The sequence below is a fragment of the Carassius auratus genome, chromosome 22, assembly GCF_003368295.1.
Source record: "Carassius auratus strain Wakin chromosome 22, ASM336829v1, whole genome shotgun sequence".
NCBI lineage: Eukaryota > Metazoa > Chordata > Actinopteri > Cypriniformes > Cyprinidae > Carassius > Carassius auratus.
The window spans coordinates 28,019,334-28,040,029 of NC_039264.1; the positions used below are offsets into that span (position 1 = coordinate 28,019,334).

Sequence of the window (20,696 nt, forward strand, 5' to 3'; positions counted from 1 at the left end):
AGCAAACACACAGAAGATCCCAGAGCAAAGGCCCCGCTGGGGGTCCGAGAAGAGGGGGGGAGAATAAAAGGAGTCTGGATGTCTGGTTTGAGTTATAACACAAGGCGTTTTCTGTGCAGTCTGCCCATAATGTTCCCTTTGGCACCGTCGACTACCCCCTCAGAACTGGAGCAGGAACCTACAAACCAAGGGCTGGAAAAACTAGTTTGTGAGGATGAGGGGAAATCGACATTTAGAAACAGATTCCTAAATAATGTCTCATCACTTTCAATGTTTGAAGTAAAAATTGCCTGTTTAAATAAAACAAACCCCAGCTTTTCAACATGGTTTTGGTCATTGGTACTGGAGTTACTCTTTTAAAATACAAAATTACAAGCAAGAGATCGCTTTTAAATATGAAATTTATTGAAAAAAAATATAAAACGAGTCACCAAACACCTGATAAAACTCAACCGGAAAGCAACTAATCTTGTATAACTCACATTATATGTAATGATCTGGATAAAAAATATATATCAGAATTTGGTATCAAAAGTCTATTGGATGAAAATAAAATTAAGCTTTTTCGGTGTAATGTAGCAATTGTGAGGGTCTTCAAAACATGATCAATTAAAGAGACTGTTCACCCAAATATGACATTTTTATCATTATTTGCTTTGTTGTCCAGACAAGCAAGCAGTCAAGACAGGTTTGGAAATAATTTCATAAATGACAGAATTTCATTTTTAGGTGAACTATGCCTTAAAAGGCATTACAACAACAACAACAACAACAGAAATCTACAGGAAGACAAAAAAAAAAAACACCTTCTGGAAAAACAAATAAATCATTTCCAGTTTATCCCACGCAAATAAAGAGCAGAAGTTCAGCAATTAAAGGGGAAATCCTGACTCAAAACAGATTTGTGCAACCTAGGCGGAAAAATGAAAAGGCATATTTTCTGTGTGAACCGCCGTTCACTGATGTGACATTTACATTCATGTTTTTGGCAGAAGTTGTTACAAGACTTTCAAAAATACCTCACTATCCAGCAGTGGTCTAAGAACATGTCTCAAATCATATTTCACCCCAAAGTAAAAGAAAATCATGACAAAACGTATATTTTTGCATAAAGAAACCTAATTATAGGACCATTTAGATCCTTATTCTTATTAATGTAAAGACAAATTCAAAATTCTAAAAGAGAATATTAATTTAACAAACATTTATAAAACATATTGTCACAGAAAATTTATTTCAAGCATATTTTAATATTACTAATTTAATGTGATTAATATTAATAATTAATTAATAATTTATAGTATAATAATTTATAATAATGCACATTTTATTCCATGTTGTATTGCCTATAAAATGACAATTTACAAATCATTATGATTTTCTTTTTCATATAATAAAGCAAATACATACCTATGAGAATTAAAAAAAAAGAAATTATGAAAATGCACAACAGTCATGAAAATAAGTAAAAAACGATGCAAAAAAAGTATGTAAAATAATTTCTCTAATTTCTTTTAATTTAAGAGTGAAATATGATACAGAAGACAGGTTTCAATCTAAGTGAGGCTTTAATGAGGCAGCAGCGTTGCAAGTAACAAAACGTGTCCCTTTGAGGAGCTGGTCATGTGACACACCGCAGAAATAAGGTCACAACTGGTTTTATGCAGGTATAAAGGCAGCAAAGTAATAAAAAAAAGGCCACAAATGACAGCGGAAACCACCACATCAATTACTTTTTATAAAAAATGCACAGAGACAACACAAACGATACACAAACCTAGTAAAAATCACAATTCCTTCCTGGTGCAGTTCTTCCTCCCATGCAACAGGGGGCGATGCTCTCGACCCAAAAATAAACTGAGCCACCGCTGTGCTGTACATACAGTCCACAGAGTTAGCGCGCACATTCAAATTCTCTATTTCTAATCAAATTCTAGTGAACAAAAGGCCTTTCTGCTGTTGCGCATCTCTTGACGAGAAAGTGGGGTGTGTCGACCTCAAACCACCGAACTCCTCAGTGCAGGAACCCCATCAAGAGCAACGGCAACAGCAAAACCTGCAAAATCGTGGTCAAGACGAGCGTGGCTCTGTTCCCAGCATCCGTCTGGCTGCAGTCGTCGCCGAGGTAGCCGTTATAGCACTGACACTGAAACTCGTCGCGCACGCGGCTCAGCTCTTCTTCTCCCATCTGGCCCGCGACCTTCAGCGTGTTTCCTAGTCGCTCTATGCTGTGGGTGGTCGGGCTGAGATGCAGGTACGTGTCCGTGTCGGGCTGTTTGCGAAGGCAGCGGCCTCGAAATCTGCAGAGGTTTCTACTGCACTGCTCGGCGGCCGACGTCACGTTAAGTAGGTAGTGACCCAACGGCCCTCGCAGGTATTCGTTAAGTTTGGAACAAGCCTCCTGGACGATACAATATTAAAGAATTAATCAAATATGACTAACAAAAAACATAGACCAATATCTTTCACAAACACAAATTATTGTCCAATATTTAAATTTGATTTCATGATTATCTACTTTGGCCAATTTCTGCACTGGCATTTTAAAATAAATACCTGCTCCTTGTGTCCGTTTCAAAATCCGTTTTTTTTTATTGTTATATATAATTGTAACTTTGACATTTTGTATAGGATTATATAAATAGCCATTACATTTTTATTTATATTTTTTATTATATTTTAATTATACATATATGCATAAATATAAAACAATGTGTAAAATTCCCATTTATATTTACACAAATACAAAATATACATATTTACACAAATTATTGTGTTTATTTTATATTAAACTTTTATTATTTTTGACTTTTTACTATAAATTATACACACACACTCATTTTAATTCTATTATTAGTTGACTATTATTATTATTATTTGAACGCATTTTCATTTTAAGATTCATAAACATTTTAATATATTTAATATGACTACATATTTATATAAATAAAAACATAAATGTTTGATATTAAAAATATATACAGTATATATACATTATATAAATACACATACACATACATATACATATACATATATATATATATATATATATATATATATATATATATATATACATATATATATATATATATATATATATATATATATATATAAATTAAAATTAAATATTATATATATATATATATATATATATATATATATACAAATAAATACAAATGTATGTATATTTAAAGTTTTTATAATTCTCTCCATAAATAAACAATAAGAACAATGCCTGACAAATGATGAAAGAAATGTTTTAATAAATACTGTCAAATAAAAAAAAACACTGGAAAATAAAACTAGTTTCCTAATTAAATCATTAAGACATTTTTAAATGAATAAATTAATGTTAGATAAATATAGGGGAAATTAATATGTGATACATGAACTAATATTGTCAGACACCCAATATTATTGAAATATTGTGCGTCCCCAAATGAACATTATGATCCTAAAAGACCCCTCCACATGTTAAAGTCCTGATCACCCTGTCAGGGTTTATTTCTGTCATAATAACAAACTCATTGTGCATGACTCATGACTTATGTAGATTACATATTTATCTCCATCTGCCAATAAAAAACCAACATCACTTGAGCCCTAAAGTCAATTAATGTGAAGGAGATGAGTTAATATCCTGATTAGGGCACAAACTTACATGACTGCTGGCGTAGTTGGAGTCGCCCCAGAGGATGACGCCCGCTACACCCAGGGCCACGCTCTCGCCGATGGTCGACACCAGATCCGTCTGCACACAGACAGAGAGAGAGAGAGAGAGAGAGAGAGAGAGAGGGGATCGTCAGCACCAGCTCAGTGTGAGGGTCCAGTAAGGAAGCGAACCAGGTGTTTTAGATAAGGCTTCATGCGTCACTGAATTCTGAAATAATCACCTCGCCAAACACTTGAGCTTCTTGTGTGTTTGTGAATAGTTTGTCTGTGAGTATTTGTTAATCGTTCTGCCGTTTGTATATTTGTGACGAGTGACATCGGTGATGAACGACGACAAAGACTTCATTCTTCTCTTTCTTGACCACACACTTTGTCTTCAGCCTTTTCATTACATTAGTGACAAGCACTCGTTCACTCTTTGGGTTTGTTGAACTGCTTCACCTCTTGTTCCACAGACGCTGACGTCAATTCCTTCTACAGTCAAACTTTCTGCTTGATAAATGAATGACAGAAATACTGTGGATCAACTCACAACGGGAAAACTACTTTTAGTTCTTCACTACGTTTACATTATGTCTGTCATATTTTACTTGGGCAAAGTTGGTTTGTTTGTTTTTTATTATTGCAATGAAAATAAGAATAATTAATTATAATAATTTATTATATAAATAATTATATTGTGAAATAAAATGACAATTAACATTACCATCCATTACCTCTCTCTCTCTCTCTCTCTATATATATATATATATATCAGACATGGGGACTTGTGACTTGGTGACTTGGACTCGAGTCGACTCGAGTCGCTATTTTTAGGACTTGAGACTTGACTCTGACTTGGAAGTTAAAGACTCGGGACTTGACTTGACTTGAGACACGATGACTTGAATGACTTGAGTGTTAATTACATCATGTTTTCAGTTTGAATATAAAATATATAAATTATTTTTTAAAATAAAGTTGATTACTCAGCTGGAGCGCAGGCTGAGAATAGCGTCGTGACTGGATCAGGACACTATCATCAGTCATGCCCTCTCTACCTTACACACACCACGCCCACTTAAATCAGATATCACATCACATCAACATGTCAGCCTGAGAGGTACCGAGGGTCATCGCTTTTGTCTTCAATAGTTCGCGACTAAAAACGCGTGGAAAACGCTAGTCGCGCCGCTTTCTCCTTCTTTCCAAAGCGCTCGGACAGAAGTGCTCCTGGGGCGTCTGTCGTTGCTAAGCATCCATGACACGCTCTCTCTCATTGAAAACGCGGAAATTTCAGCAAAGGATAAATGGATTTGCAGCACTAAAAATCGCTCGCAGTAGCTCTGCTACTAAATTCATTTCAAAATGGCAATCCATATACAGCTATGAACAGCTGTTCCTTCATCTTAGCTGAGCTTTCAACGTTGATACGAGAAAGGATGAAGCTGATTGGTTAGTTATTGTCACATGACCTGCGGTGCGCTTGCGGCATTGTGAAAAGTTTAGATGTTGAGGGCGTTGATTCCATTATGAGCGCGCATACCGCGCGCCTACATTGGAAATAACGAACTTGCGCGCACAAAATACGTGATGTGAACAGCCCCTAATGATCCGCTAGCAGGCCGTCAAAAAAACGCATTCCAGGGGCGGCGCTAGGGTTGGGCTAAGGGGGCATAAGCCCCGAATATTTTGTTACCTTGTCTTTCTCATAGAGCAAAACAATTAATCAGAAAAACAAATGTAGCTGCCGCGATTACCCAATCATGACAAGTGCATATTACATACATATATATATATATATATATATATAGTACAGAATATAAATATGACGTATTTTCAGTTGTTTCATACTTTTTTGTTATGTACAGTACAGACCAAAAGTTTGGACACACCTTCTCATTCAAAGAGTTTTCTTTATTTTCATGACTATGGAAATTGTAGAGTCACACTGAAGGCATCAAGAGCTATTTGAGCAAGAAGGAGAGTGATGGGGTGCTGCGCCAGATGACCTGGCCTCCACAGTCACCGGACCTGAACCCAATCGAGATGGTTTAGGGGTGAGCTGGACCGCAGACAGAAGGCAAAAGATCCAACAAGTGCTAAGCATCTCTCAGGGAACTCCTTCAAGACTGTTGGAAGACCATTTCAGGTGACTACCTCTTGAAGCTCATCAAGAGAATGCCAAGAGTGTGCAAAGCAGTAATCAAAACAAAAAAGTGGCTACTTTGAAGAACCAAGAATATTACATATTTTCGGTTGTTTCACACTTTTTTGTTATGTATATAATTCCATATATAATTCATTATAAAAATAATTTTTATAAAATTTTAACATATGTGTTAATTCATAGTTTTGATGCCTTCAGTGTGAATCTACAATTTTCATAGTCATGAAAATAAAGAAAACTCTTTGAATGGTGTGTCCAAACTTTTGGTCTGTACTGTACATAACAAAAAAGTATGAAACAGCTGAAAATACGTCATATTTATATTCTATACTCTGAGAGAGAGAGTGTGAGAGAGAGAGAGAGAGAGAGAGAGAGAGGGGTGTTCAGAGAGGAGTCTGTTGGATGTTTAGTTTTATGGACTCAATGTTGAAAATGTAAAACATTTCAAACACTGTTGGCAGAAGTGAAAAATAAATAATTTTAGGAACTTACAATTTTGTTTGATTCCATGATGTATTTTACTGAACATGAGTATTTACAATGCAAATCCAAATTATTTAAATTTACTGACAGTTACTTATATCTTGTCTTTTAACTTTATTAAGATCAGATTCTGCAGGTAAAATAACAATATTAAGGTGACTTGACTTGGACTTGACTTGACATAGCTTGTGACTTGACTTGACTTGACTTGCCCAAGAAAAAAATACTTGGGACTTACTTGAGACTTGAAGGTTAAGACTTGAGACTTACTTGAGACTTGCACATGTGTGACTTGGTCCCATCTCTGATATATATATAGCACTACATCAATATTCATTATTCATACAGATAATATCATAATCAATCATAATCATCATTAATAATTATACATTTTATATTATAGTATATAACCTTACAAGAGCAATGATAATAGCATATGTAATACTAAAAAATAATAATATTAGTAATTACAATAAAATGGCAATTATTCATTATAATTGTTATATTATTATAAAAGAAATAGCGCTGTCAAATGATTAATCGCGATTAATCGCATCTAAAATAAGTTTTTGTGTACACCTTGTATCACAGAGTAGGTTGGCCTTCTCTGTATAACAGAAGAAAAATGCACTGGTACTTAATTATTTACAAAGCCATCTTGGGATTGTTGCCTTCTTATCTTTGTTGTCTTATGCAACAGAAATTTATCAATAATTATTTTCTTCGTTCGCAAAACTTTTATACTCTTTCTGTTCCTTTTACCCGAACTGAGCTAGGTAAGAAGTCTTTTATGCAGCGCCATTTGATTGGAATTTCCTCCAATCTAAATTAACATTTGAAAATCTGCTGACTCTAGACCATTTCTAATCAGTTATCCGACAAATGGAAGTTGATCTAACTATATGCAACTGCTTTTAAGTGTTTTTAATCTGTTTGTTAGATGTTTATCTGTGATGGACTTGATTGTACTGCTGGACATTTTGGCCAGGACACTCCTGTGAAAGAGATTTTTGATCTCAGAGAGCTTTTTCTGGTTAAATAAAGGTTAAATAAAAATATGTGTGTGTTATGTGTATATTTATTATGTATATATGAAAACACAGGCATACAGTATACATTTTGAAAATATTTCCAAGTATATACATTTAAATATATATATATATATATATAAAATCGCGATTGATCATTTGAAAGCACTTATTAAAAAACAATTATAATAGGATTTATTTTATATAGCATTTATTTTTGGCAATTTTAAAGAGACTGCAATGTAATAATAAAAATAGCCTAACACAACTCTGTGCTTTTGTTCTCTTTTAATTTCCTTTTTAGTTTCGTGAATTTAACTTCTGCTTTAAAAGCCTTATTTTTATTTTTAGATCGTAACGTTACAACTTTAGAATGAAATGTGGTTTTAACCCTTTTTGCACATAATATAAAGGCTGACATGGTTACATTAACTTAATTTGTTTTCATAGCCTTTAATAGGCAATGTATTGTTTTGTTGGACAACATTGGGCAGTAAGCGAAAATAAATAGATATTAAATACAGATTTTGTAAATACAGATCCGATATATATCGGATTTCACAAATCGGCCCAAAAATGCAGAGATATGATCACCAAACCCTAGTATACACACACACACACACACACACATATAAATATGTATATATGTATGTGTGTATGTTGTACATATATATGTGTATTAAAAAGCAACAAAACAAATGTTACATGGGCTAACAGAGACTTGACATAGCACTTGTATTTTATTGCTCTTTTGTTAGTTTAAATTTTTCTATTGTCCTCATTTGTAAGTCGCTTTGGATAAAAGCATCTGCTAAATGACTCAATGTTAATGTAAACTAAAATATATCACAGTGTTGTGGTGAATTGTTTGAACTTAGAGTGCCGTAAAACGTATTCAGTTTAATTTGCGTTAAGTGTAATTAGTGTGAAGCTTTTACAGCAGAGTTTATTCAGATGAAAGAAGCCTGTACTGACTTACATAAGGCTGTAAATTCACATGTGATGAACTCAGACTCCAATGTCTCAAGAAACTCTTTCCACAAGGAGTGTGTTGTGGCTCAAGTGTGGGGTTCCTCTCGGAGATGTGCTGGGTTTGGTGGTTTGGCTTGTATTTTTAAACTTGGCAGCGCTCAGACTCTCCACACACGTCTGACGAACGCCAAACCCTCAGTCATTCCCTCACACACACACACACACACACACACATGTGCTGGCAATCTGGAGATCAAACACAAACAACCACCACCCCGGAACATGGACATGTCCAGAAGATGTCATGTGATCTTCAGCCTCCAGACAGACCAGAAGTACTCTACAGACTTTAAGGACAGTGTTACAGACGTCACAGATGTGTCATGTGACCTGCGGTGCTGTCTGTATGAGCAGTTAGTTAAGGACTGCTAACTAGGTGTGGTATGATTTAGGGATGCATGATAAATATCGCCCGATATTTACTGCACATTTTGCCAGTAATGCCGGGCGATATTTTTCAGCATCCCTAGATTAGATGTAACGGGGCGTTCACACTAAGACACAAAATTACAACAACAATTGTTTTATTTTTATTTATTTTGTTGTAATTTAAGTAATCATTTATTTTGAAATATTATTTTGAAAATTCGTACTAGTAATATAAATAATATTATTAATATCATTATATTATTTATAAATAACTAACAGTATATTATTATTAATATTACTATACAAATATAAAGTGTCATTTAATTTTTCATTTGATATTTGTGACCCTGGACCACAAAACCAGTCTCAAGTCGCTGTAGTATACTTGTAGCAATAGCAAACAAAACAATATATCGGTCAAAATTATCGTTTTTTTTTTATGACAAAAATCATTTGGATGTTACGTAAAGATCATGTTCCATGAAGATATTTCGTAAATTTCATACCACAAATACAGCAAAACTTAATTTTTGATTAGTAATATGCATTGCTAAGGTCCATCATGTAGACAAATTGTACATTTATTTTCTTAACATCAAAAACATTTTGCATACTTAAATTCACGATTTTCAAATAGTAATATTTCACCAAATATTTGCCTGTCTTAACAAACCATACGTCAATGGAAAGCTTATTTATTCAGCTTACAGATAATGAAGGCTTATAAATCTCAATTGAAAAAGAACACATTTTCTTCCACAAGGCCTCGTTGGTGCATATATATATATTGGATATATATATATATATATGCATATATATATATTGTTGGTGCATATATATATATATATATATATATATGCCAATGAGACTCAATGTGAAACACAGATGAGTCTTTTTTCTCCAGAAAGCTGAGAAGATTCTGCATGTGTGATTGTTATATTTAGGACAAGCCATGACATATATCAGTCTGTTTAAATTCTCTGCACCTACGTTGGATTGGGAACATTGCTCAATTCCTGGAAAAACACACCATGACACAGCAGTCCTAAAAATAATATAAACACCTTGGGAACATCTGAACTTCCTTCAAACAGTTGCCGTAGTCAACAGACCATCACAAAGATCAATTCGGCTGGACAATTGTAGCTCAAGTTTTGGCTTTTGCCTCTGGTATTTTTTGTGGATAAAGATCTGGGCTGGTGTCCAAAAGGTTGTGCATTTGAATTGTGCAAAGACTCATCTCAGGTTACTCACCTCAGGAACCTACAAAAAGTGTTCCTTTAGATTTAAATATCAATTAAATGACTAGATTTTATGAGAGATTTTAGCAAGGCTACAAAATATATCGGTATATCGGTTGACCATATTGGTTATCAGCCAAAATAAGAAATGTTTTAACTAGATATTTAATTGTTAATGCTAATTTTAATCCACTTTATATTTAAAACATTTATAATTTAACAATGTAAAATGTAATCTTATCATTTTAGACTGTAAAATGTAAATGCAAATCTCAAAATGAATATAATCTTTCATACCATACATCATGTATGTAATGTTGAACTGGTAGAATGTAGTATTTTTTTTTTATAAGTATTTCATGCTTAGTTTAATAATTTAATAATACAGAAAAGGTACTAAAAGAGGCAATATTTTAAGTATTCATTTTAAATATTAGTATTAGTATTTTTTATTTACAACTAATCCTTAAAAAATAAAAAGATACAAGTATTTGAATATCTGGAATCTGATAGTAAAAAAAAATAAAAAAAATAAAAATCCAAATATTTAGAAATTTGTCATTAAAGTTGTCCAAATGAAGTCCTTAGCATTGCATATTACTAATCAAAAATTACGAATATAATATTTTTACGTTAGGAAATATCGGATCTTTACTTAATATCATAATGATTTCTGGCATAAAAATTACAATTCCAAACTATTTTATCTTAAAATAATAATTTATTCTTAAAGTAAATGAACTGAAATTTTTAAAACAATTATATTATATACCACAAGTTTAGTCCTCACAATTTTTATAGTATAAAGGATAAAAATGGATATTCATTTGGAGAGCTGCTAAATTTGTCATTATGGTTAAATTAATAGCATTATTATTATTTTTTACAAGATGAACTTGCAGCGAGCATCAGATAAAGTAAAAGCTAATCTAAAAGTAGAAATAGAGCACATAACCATTAGCAACAATAAAACACCAAGTATCACCCGTGGCCGATATCCATGAATTCAAAACAAAAACTCTAGTATTGCCCGATAACTAACACAATACCAATATGTTGTGCACAACTACTTATAGTTCAGATCATCTTTAACAAACAGGTGCCCACACTGGTTTCCACTCGTTTTGAGGAAAATCAAACACTGCCACACCAAGCGTCATCTAACGAAAATCTCACCTCTGACATCAGCAGGAGATCAGAAGGGTTGCCGTTAGAACCTGGAAGATTGATTTGGTAAGTGGGCCGCGTGTAGATAAACACAGGCCTGGCCGACCCGTTCCCAACAGATGCCAACCTCATGCCCTCCTTGACCCTGTTGCGTACGAACTGGCGTCCAGCCGGTTGGTCCTTCAGCCCTTTAGCCATGTATATGGATGGATACAGAGCTGTACTCTCCGTCCACAGCCACTGCAGTTCGTTGTTCCGTTTCACCTCCACGTCCGGACAGAGTCCCGTGTTGCTCTTGTGATTGTAACAATCAGGAAAGAGGTAGAAACCCCAAAGCTGTTGGGGCCGTAAGCTCTTGGCCGTTCGGAGCGTCTCCAACATAAACTTGCGTGCAGAAAGCTCGAACTCTTGCTGGGCCACTTTGGCCACCTGGTCTTGAGTCCAAGTTGGGTTTTTCTCAGCGACTAACCGTCGCGAATGATTGCGGTAAATGTCTTTAGTGCCCCAGTTACGTATCCAGAGGGGCCGCCACTCTTCCCAGTCGATCACAGCAAGACCTTTCACCGTCGGGTCCTTGATGTACTTCTTGAGCCCTTCCGGCATCCTTTCTAGGTGTTGCACTAGACTGGCGGTCTGCGGTAGGCCGTCGTTGACTGCAGTGCCGTCTGCCTCAAAATAAGGGTACAAACCCAAACGGTCGTGATAGAAGATGGTGAGGTTTTGCTTGGTGAAGCCCTCATTGGGTGAAGCCACTATTTGGAATTGATCCAACTGGAAGGCGACATCATGACGGGGTCTACAGTCTTCTGTAGGGGCGTTCCAGGCCAACAGCAACGGCTTGCCAGAATACAGCGGCCATCTAGTGTTTTTTAACTGTTGTGCTTTTAAACAGGTCCAAAACAGCATCAAAAGTAAAAGTCTCAGCCAGGAGACCCACTGAAGTCGGGTCGCCCCAAAGAGACCCGTGATGTTTCTCATTTCAGACCTAAGAATACAGCAAACCACTACAATTAACACAATTTCAAACTCACTTTGTGTGTTCTAGAGCATGGGGGGAAAAAACATCATTTCATGTGCAGTTGGTTCATTGGTGCATTATACATATATTAACAAATACAGTTATGAATTTTGCACAATTTAATGATAAAAAAATATAAATACATCACTGTATATTTAAAGAACACATTTCATGGGAATCAAACCTACGACTTTGGCTTTGTTAGAACCATGCTGAGTAAAAAAGTTTTAAAGGAACTTTTAAAGGAAGGAAACAAATATATATATTCATACAAACAACTACTTGCACAATACCATGCTCTGCAAGCATTAAAATAGTCATCATAGTCACAAATAAATGAGAACATTTACATTCAGCCATTGTTTAAACTTTTGTCAAATGCTTCTAACATACATTTAGCCTAACGTTACATGTGATCGCTGGGAATCTAACCCATGGCCTTAGAATTATTAGAACGCAGTTCTGACATTCCAAATAAAACAAAAGCAAACAAACAATAAGCATTCCACAGAACGTTTAAACTTTGTTTCATACATACGATTCGGATCATCGTTGCGTGTTACAACCCCGCTTCCGCTTCACATTCTAGAAAAGTTAACGTTACACGAACTAACTGTAATCTGTTAGAGGAGACACAGACCTGTATAGATCAGACTAAACCCGTTCAGCACACCGGTCCGATCACTCATGAACTACCACGTAGCTTCCACCCATCCATCCAGCGGATGCCAACACCTCATAACTATAAAGTCCCGCTGGCTATTTCAACACAATCTATGATCACAGTTTCTGTGTCTTTGAAACGCCCCGTTCGCGTTCAGTCAGTAGCTCTTTTGCCCAGCCTGCTCATCTGGAACAGTGATTCAATGTGTGCGGATTTCGGCCCTCAGATTCATAAATGTTCTTGTGGATGAAGGGGTGCGAGTTGGTATATATAACGACATTTGCTATTCTGTAACATTACATTTTAAGCCCAATCGATGTAACACGATATTACATAGCACATTAAGTCTATATAAAGTGCTGAAGTTGTTACTTTGGGTGTACAAGCAGTAGATCTCTTAAAAATATGCCCCCTGCCCCCCCTACATGGCGAGTTGGTTTAGTCCGAATTCTCCGCTGGGGATGAAGAAGCGTTTCTACCGAACTGAGCTGAGAGACCTTCAGGAGACTCCAGAGCCATTATTCATATATCACGTTTCACTCCGAAATCAGTCGGAGAATGAAATTCTCTATTTCCTGTCTTTTCCTTTCTTAACTCTATTGATTTTTTTCACACTTTATGTGGGTAAAACTACAGCATGACTAAAGACTGACTATCAAAAATTACTGAGGTAGCCTAACATTAGCTACTGTTGTTTTTGAACACGGTATCATTATAGTAGCCCACCATGTTTTTTTATAGACATGTTTCACGTTAATACCATGTTTCTAAACAGGATTCATTGGAAATGCCATTATACTTTTTTAATTACATCACCATTAACTCAATTACCATAATTTATTTTATAAGACTTGGCTACTCTGAAAAAGCTTCAATGCAGTTAGCTTTAAAAATAACTAGAGCTTAGATTAACAACATTAACTTTTAAAACAGTACATTAAAACTGCAAAATAAGCCAAACATTACGTTGCGCAACATGGTGTTGGCGGAACTGGCATCAACCACTGACATACAGGAAGTCAGCTGACTGCAGGGCAGAGCAGTTTCCTGTGGCACCATGGGACCATCCAGTGTGCTGACTTACTTAAAACTGATGAATATTTGTGAATGAACCCACACAGATGAATGTGTGGAAAACTTAGCACTTCAAAATATCTCACCATGCTCTGCACGCAAACATATTTCACCGCGTGTAACAGATTAAACCACTTGGTTTTTACTGTTTCACGAACAAAAGTTCATTCAGCCTCAAACTATGAATCCCTATAGGACGCCTACAGAACATAAAGGCCTCCAGGAAGGACCTGGTTTCCATGTGTTACAGTGAAGATGGGTGTAATGACATGTTGCGGTCAGTGCTATAGGACTTCTGAGGTCTAGATTAGTGGGAAAGTGGAAAGGGCGCACAGAAGGAAAACCACCCACAGCTGCAGGCCAAAGGGGTCATCTTTCATGTTGCCTTTGAAGGGCAGATGTCATGAAAACGTCACAACTGGAATCAAGATAGTTTTGACACTTCATCTAGAATTGAAAATATGCTTTGGTGAGTAGTATAGCAGTGCATTTCTCGCTCGAATGACGAATGCGGTGTGTATGTTTGCTTCCGTCCTCAGCGGGAGGCATGAAGACATTCCGGACGAGTCCCTGCTCCAGGCGGAATACCTCAATACTTAAACACATCTTGTACTAATAAAGGACTGTAAGAGCCAACACAGACCCTTACAGACTCTAATAAGAACAGAGCGTACAGCTGCGAGTGGTTTTCACCACTAATGTCTAATTACGTGACGTAAAAACATGAAAAAACTCTCCATCTGACTTTGACAGGTGTTTGTTCCCTAATGTTCAAATTCTTTTGAGTGTCATGGTCTGTTAATTAAGACTAAAAATTAAAGTGGAAAAAAATATTTCTGTGAATTGAAATAAATGGAATGTTAAAAGAAATAAATATAACAGAAAAGAAAAAAAACGTATTTTATTAAGTTAGTTGAGAAAGAAACATTTTATATTTTGTTTAGTTTAAGTACTAAAATGACTAAAACTAAATAAATAAAAATATATAAAAAGGAAAAATTAAATAAAACGAACAAAAAAAATGAACAACTTATATAAAATGAAAATGAATAATCCAGATAATTAATAAATACTATACGATAGTATAGTAATGGTACTAAAATAAAAATGGTTATGGCTTAAAGTAACAATTCACTCAAAAATGGAACTGGACAATATTTTCTATATACACAATGAAAGTGAATTCGGGACTGGAGATGCTGAGGTCTAAAAACGACTTGAAAAGTAGTTAATGCTAAATTAAATGACGTTAAACTTTGCTCAAAATGTTGAAAAAAAATTCCCAAGTGCATTTGTGATTTCACATCCACGGCGAAGGGAAATATTGTCAATGAAAGTGACTTGAATGTAGTTTTTATTGATTGCACGATTTCAAAAGACTTATAATGTAAAGCATAAACCACATGGACTACTTTTATAGTATTTATTTTTTTCTGCCCTTGAAAACTGCAGTCCCCATTTACTTTTATTGTAAGGAAAAGAGCAGCCTGGACAATCTACTGAGCGTCTACTTTTCCATTCTATGAAAAAAGACAATCATATGTGTTTGAAATGGCACCATGGTGAGTAAATGATGACAGAATTGAAAACCTTTACAGTATATATATTTTTACACATACCATGTTTTTTCCATATTTTCCATATGGTACGCTGCATCCATTATATTTTAAAGGTAGCTTAAAATGCAAAATATATTAATGTGTTACATATTTTTATTCAGATTTTTTTTTTAAATGAACACTTTTTTTCTTATGCCACTTCAAATGAAAGTGTCTACTTACTGTGCGTAAAGGTTATCCCTCTCCCAGCAGACAGACGTCCTCAGTTGTCTCTACATGTAGATGTGCACCTGCGTCAGCTCGCCTGTCACTGAATGCACAGCTGATTTGAGAGAGACCCACAGTTTTGATCTGGGAGAGACCACACCCCTGTACCTCCTTCCCATTTAATCCTTCCCATTGCCCATCTCACCCACACGCCACCAGCCCCGGGAGCCCAGCCAGACTTTGATCTTATCATGATTGAGGATTGGATTTCAGTGCTTTAGACTGATCTCAGATCAGCCCCTGCGGGACAGCCCATGCAGATCCCAGTTCTGGTTGACAGGGTGATGTAGAAGACTCCCACCGCTGTGCAGAACATAAGGTATGATAAACTAATAAATCATTGCGAAAGTAATGAAACTACAGATGGTGACAGAGATAGAGATGAGAATGTTAATTAAAAAGATTTATAGCTGTAGAAATTAACAGTTCTTAAAAAAATACAGAAGAACATGGCACTAGCAACACTTAAGGTCATGAATTTCATTCCAAGGGAATATAAATACTGATAAAATATGTGCCTTGAATGCACTTTATTTGGATATAAGTGTGTGATAAAGGTCAAAAAAGTGGGGAGTCCTTCATGAAGATCATATGAATGAATTATTAAAGCAAAAATGTCATGCATCCACACCAGTAGGTGTCAGTATATCATAAGTCCAAAACCACTATTGTATCATTTGTTTGGGAACACAGACCCCCTTAGGCTAATGATACATGTGGCAACTTTGGTTAATGTTTCAGTCATGGGCAACCAGGTGAGACACCGGGCCCAAGACCGATCCAAATAATCCAGATAGAAATTTGTTACCCATTTTCAATGGGAAAGTGCCAAAGAAACATTGGTAATAAAAAGTTGCCTTGCAAAATTGTTCAAAACGTGGCCCCAGCCAAACAGCATGCATCCACACAGTCAGGGTCAGTATATTATATTCCCAAATCCACTTTTGTATTACTACTGTATCAAAGAATAAAAGGAGGCTAAATAGATTAATTTTAATAGTAATATACGCAAACAAGAATTTTGCGTGAGGGAAAAAGATTTTCACCAAGCAGATTTCGAAATTTGCTTGGTTAGCGCATACATTGCTACACTATTGACAACATTTTATTTTTATTTTTCAAAATATTGCCATATATATCATAAAAACATTGTGACATCTGTACAAGCTACATCTCATTGTTTGCTATGTTGGTTGCCCAGGTCAGTAAAAAGCTGCTGAGAAAATTGAAAGTGAATGGGAAAAAACCCTGACAAGCTACACAATTTGAATTATAACTCATGTCCATAGCACAAAAGTTCCTAAACAAATTTTGGCTCATGGTTTAAACGGTGACGTCAGTGCAGTCTTACAGGCTTGTGTAGAGTGATGAATCCCTGAGCAAAAATCAGTCAGCTCTGTCTTCGCTAATCAGAAGATCGATAACTGACCTCCTAGGTCTGAGCGAAGCGATCATCATGTTTGACCAAGCCAGTAAACACAGCTGACTGTTCTCCATCCCTTTCTCTTGTTTCCTCTTCTCTGCGGACTCAGAAGCGGCACAGAAACCCTCTAAGTAAAAACTGAGAGAGACTGAATCCTTAAAACCCTTGAGCTCAGCAATAACCCGCAGCTTTATTTAAAAAATGGATAGAAAAACACTGATATCTGATTATAATCACACATGCTGTTCTGACAGAAAAGGATAAGCACCGGCCTTTTTTAGTTACTTAAAGGAACAGTGCGCAAATTATTATTAGTAGTATTTTAACTAATATTAGAATATTTGTATAATATTATTTTAATGTTAAGGGACATTTATTATTAATACTACAATTTATATTTATTAATTCCAAATATTTATTGTCCTATTTTAGTATGTAGAGGAGCAGCCTGGACACATGGCTAAAGAACTCCTTTCACCTTTTGACACGTTTCAGTCAACTTAACTAAAATAAACCCAAGGCAAGTATGTGAACATAAACACTTCTAGATATTGTTTTGAGTGAGCAATATTATGGACAGGGGATTTGTATTTTAGCTGGCAACAGACTGAAATTAAAAATGCACCGATGATGGATTTGTTTCTTAGAAAAACGCAGCTTTTCGCTTCACAGGATGGTAACTGATGGACGGGAGTGGTGTGGATTATTGCGTTAGCGGCGCAAAATGTTGTGGGTTCGATTCCCAGGGAACACACATACTGGTTAAAAAAATTTATAGCCTGAAATGTTCCTGTAGCTCAAGTGGTAGAGCATTGTGTTTAGCAAGCACAAGGTTGTGGGTTCGAATCCCAGAGAACACATGTTAGGAGAAAAATTGTTAGCCTGAATGCACTGTAAATCGCTTTGGATAAAACCATCTGCTAACTGCTAACAAACTCATCTGTATCTTGCATGGCCTGAGAATGAGAAGATCTTCGGCACATATGAATTTCTGGGTGAACTACTCCTTTAAAGTCACACACTTTCACTGACTTGTTTCCTGTGTCAGTGAATGGGATGAGTACACATATATTTTTCTAAACAATCCCATTAAGAAAAAAAGAGGCATTTTGGGGATGCTTGTTTTCTGTTACAAACTTACCATAAAGCAAAAATGTATATGCTTACAGAATATTTATGGCACAACTGAGAGTTTGGAACATTCCTGCTCGCATGAGATACATGAACGCTGTTGCCTAATGAGCCTGAGGTTTCAGTTATTGAGACTCATCTGAGAGCGATTAAGTAGAGGACCGGTTGGTGTTGATGGATCAGCCCTGCGCACACTCTCAACAGCTGTGCTCCGAGTACTGCATTCTGCAAACCATTAAAATCATACCTGAAACAGTGTACAGCAGGGATATTATAGCTAACTAAACCATAAAAAACAACCTTTTTGTTAACTGGAATAAACATTAATAAAACCTATAATAGCATCTCAGTGATCCTAAAGTAACACTGGTGTGCGATATGTTTTAATTTGGCAAATTCGTTGAGTTTATTGTATGTTTTAATGTTTTTAGTTAATGGGCTCATCTTCATGCTTAATTTTTATTACAAATTTTATATGTTCCTGTGCTTCACAAGTCTAATACTCTGTCATTTAACACATTTGAGCATGTTTCAATTCAATTCTCTCCAAAATCTGCACAGAAAAGTTGTAATTTCAATCATATTGTATAACATACAAGTGTTGTGCATTGTAACATCGGTATGAAATTAAGTGCAAATTGAATCTGTAAACCACTGGTAGAAACTCTCTTCTAATGCTAAAAGCAGCTGTGCAGCTGAGATGGAGGGAAGCATTTACCGGTATGTTGTTATTCTGCGTCAGTTCATACGTGGGAGTTTTGATTGCAGATCTGGGATATGAAATTGTTTCAGATGCACTGAAGTAGTTTGAGTAACTCATATGATAGAGATTATGAGGCTCCAGGCACAGCAGCTAAAAGTCATCACGGCTCATTTTTGGTGTCTCCAAGGAAATCGCAGCTAATCTTCGGAAAACCAAGTGGGAATAAATGTCCCCAATTTGGACTATGGGTGGGTCTGAGACCATGGCTCTTTAAAGATGAAATCATGAACATGGAATGAAGATTCGTTACAAAATCAATGTCATAAAAAATTTGATTAATGAGATCTTTACATTTTCTGAAGAAAGATTTGCTAACGAAAACTGCTCAACATGTTATCTGCTTGTTAAAATGTTCTTAAGTGGTTAATACCTCATCGCTATGTGGTAACTTGTTCTAAATGGTTGCTAGGTGGCTGTTCTGGATAGAGTCAGTAAATCCCACCCAAAGTGTCTATGATGGGAATTATTCACTCAATTTATCACTTACAACCAGCCAAAATTATATGAAAAATCATTAATGTAGTGTAAAACACTTAAACCGTTTTAATACTTAAGGCATCTGAACTAAGAGAACAACATGTTGCCAACTAACTAATTTTCAGACATAGTTGCTAACTTAAGGTTGATTTGTTGCTAAAAGATGTTGAGATGTCATTTCGCGATAACGTCATTGCGTAATCATTACCCAAAACTGTAACATCAAATCTCAGCAAAAAAAATTAAATAAATAAAAACAGTTAATTTAGATTTCTTTGTAAAATAATATTCCTAATATATTATTAAAATATAAATAACTTTTATTTATTTATTTTTTTTTTTAAATACGTTGTATTATTGAACGCTTGCACATTTTTTTATTACAATTTAAAAAATATTTAATAGATTGTAAACTAGAAACTACACCTCTTCGACAATTATGCTTAAAGCAGTGTTTTAAGTAGTTAAAATGCTACACTCTGAGAAAAGTCTGTAAAAACAGGGCACAATCTACTACGGTAATTTGAAAGAATTTTACGTATTTTTTATTTTTTTATTACCTGCATTATAAATTACTCGCTGTGTTTTTGGGTTACAGGGCTACAATGGATAATGTCCTGGAAAATTACTAGTATCGTTTCCATTTTTCCTTACAGTGTACTAATTGATCAACAATCACAGGTACAAGCTACTAACAAAGAGCATCATACATTAACAATTATTAAATTATTATTAAATTCAACAATTGCAAATAGCAGCTAACTCAATTCATGTGATGTGTGTACTGCTAGGAATCTTTGGTTTCCTCTTTTTGTGTAATTTGGATAGAAAATGGTGCCTTTTTATTGTCTGAATAACTTCAAAAGTTGCTAAAAGTTGGCAAATAAATTAAAAAAATGGCTCAATTTGATGCTACATGCTTTTGCAAGAAAATTAGCTAGGGTGTATGAGAAGTTGCTTAATTTGGCAACACAATTGCTAATTTGCCAATACTTAATAAAAATACCAAAAATATGCCAATACTGAAACGGAGGACAACTGCCGCAGCGTTGAAAAGGGGAGGAGCTAAAGTCTACTTAGCATCCATCAACACGTTAGCGCTCTGTTAAGTGCGCTAACATTCTCTTTAAAACAGGATGCATTTTTTTTTAGCAGTTAGTACTTTCCTCATTCATCAGT

General features: G+C 35.3%; 1 protein-coding gene across 2 annotated transcripts; it reads right to left on the reverse strand.

Annotated features, from left to right (window-relative positions):
- Positions 1–383: 383 nt before the first annotated feature.
- Positions 384–15,763, reverse strand: LOC113040233 (hyaluronidase-2-like). Of its 2 annotated transcripts, none has more exons than XM_026198559.1 (4): positions 15,679–15,763; positions 11,151–12,126; positions 3,662–3,751; positions 384–2,401 (listed from the first exon to the last, which is right to left on the reverse strand). In XM_026198559.1, the coding sequence occupies exons 2-4, from the start codon at positions 12,117–12,119 to the stop codon at positions 2,015–2,017; spliced, it is 1,446 nt and encodes a 481-aa protein (XP_026054344.1). In that variant the 5' UTR covers positions 12,120–12,126; positions 15,679–15,763; the 3' UTR covers positions 384–2,014. The 2 variants fall into 2 exon arrangements, with proteins under 2 accessions (XP_026054344.1, XP_026054343.1); XM_026198558.1 differs by lacking the exon at positions 15,679–15,763 and adding an exon at positions 12,800–13,038.
- Positions 15,764–20,696: the final 4,933 nt, after the last annotated feature.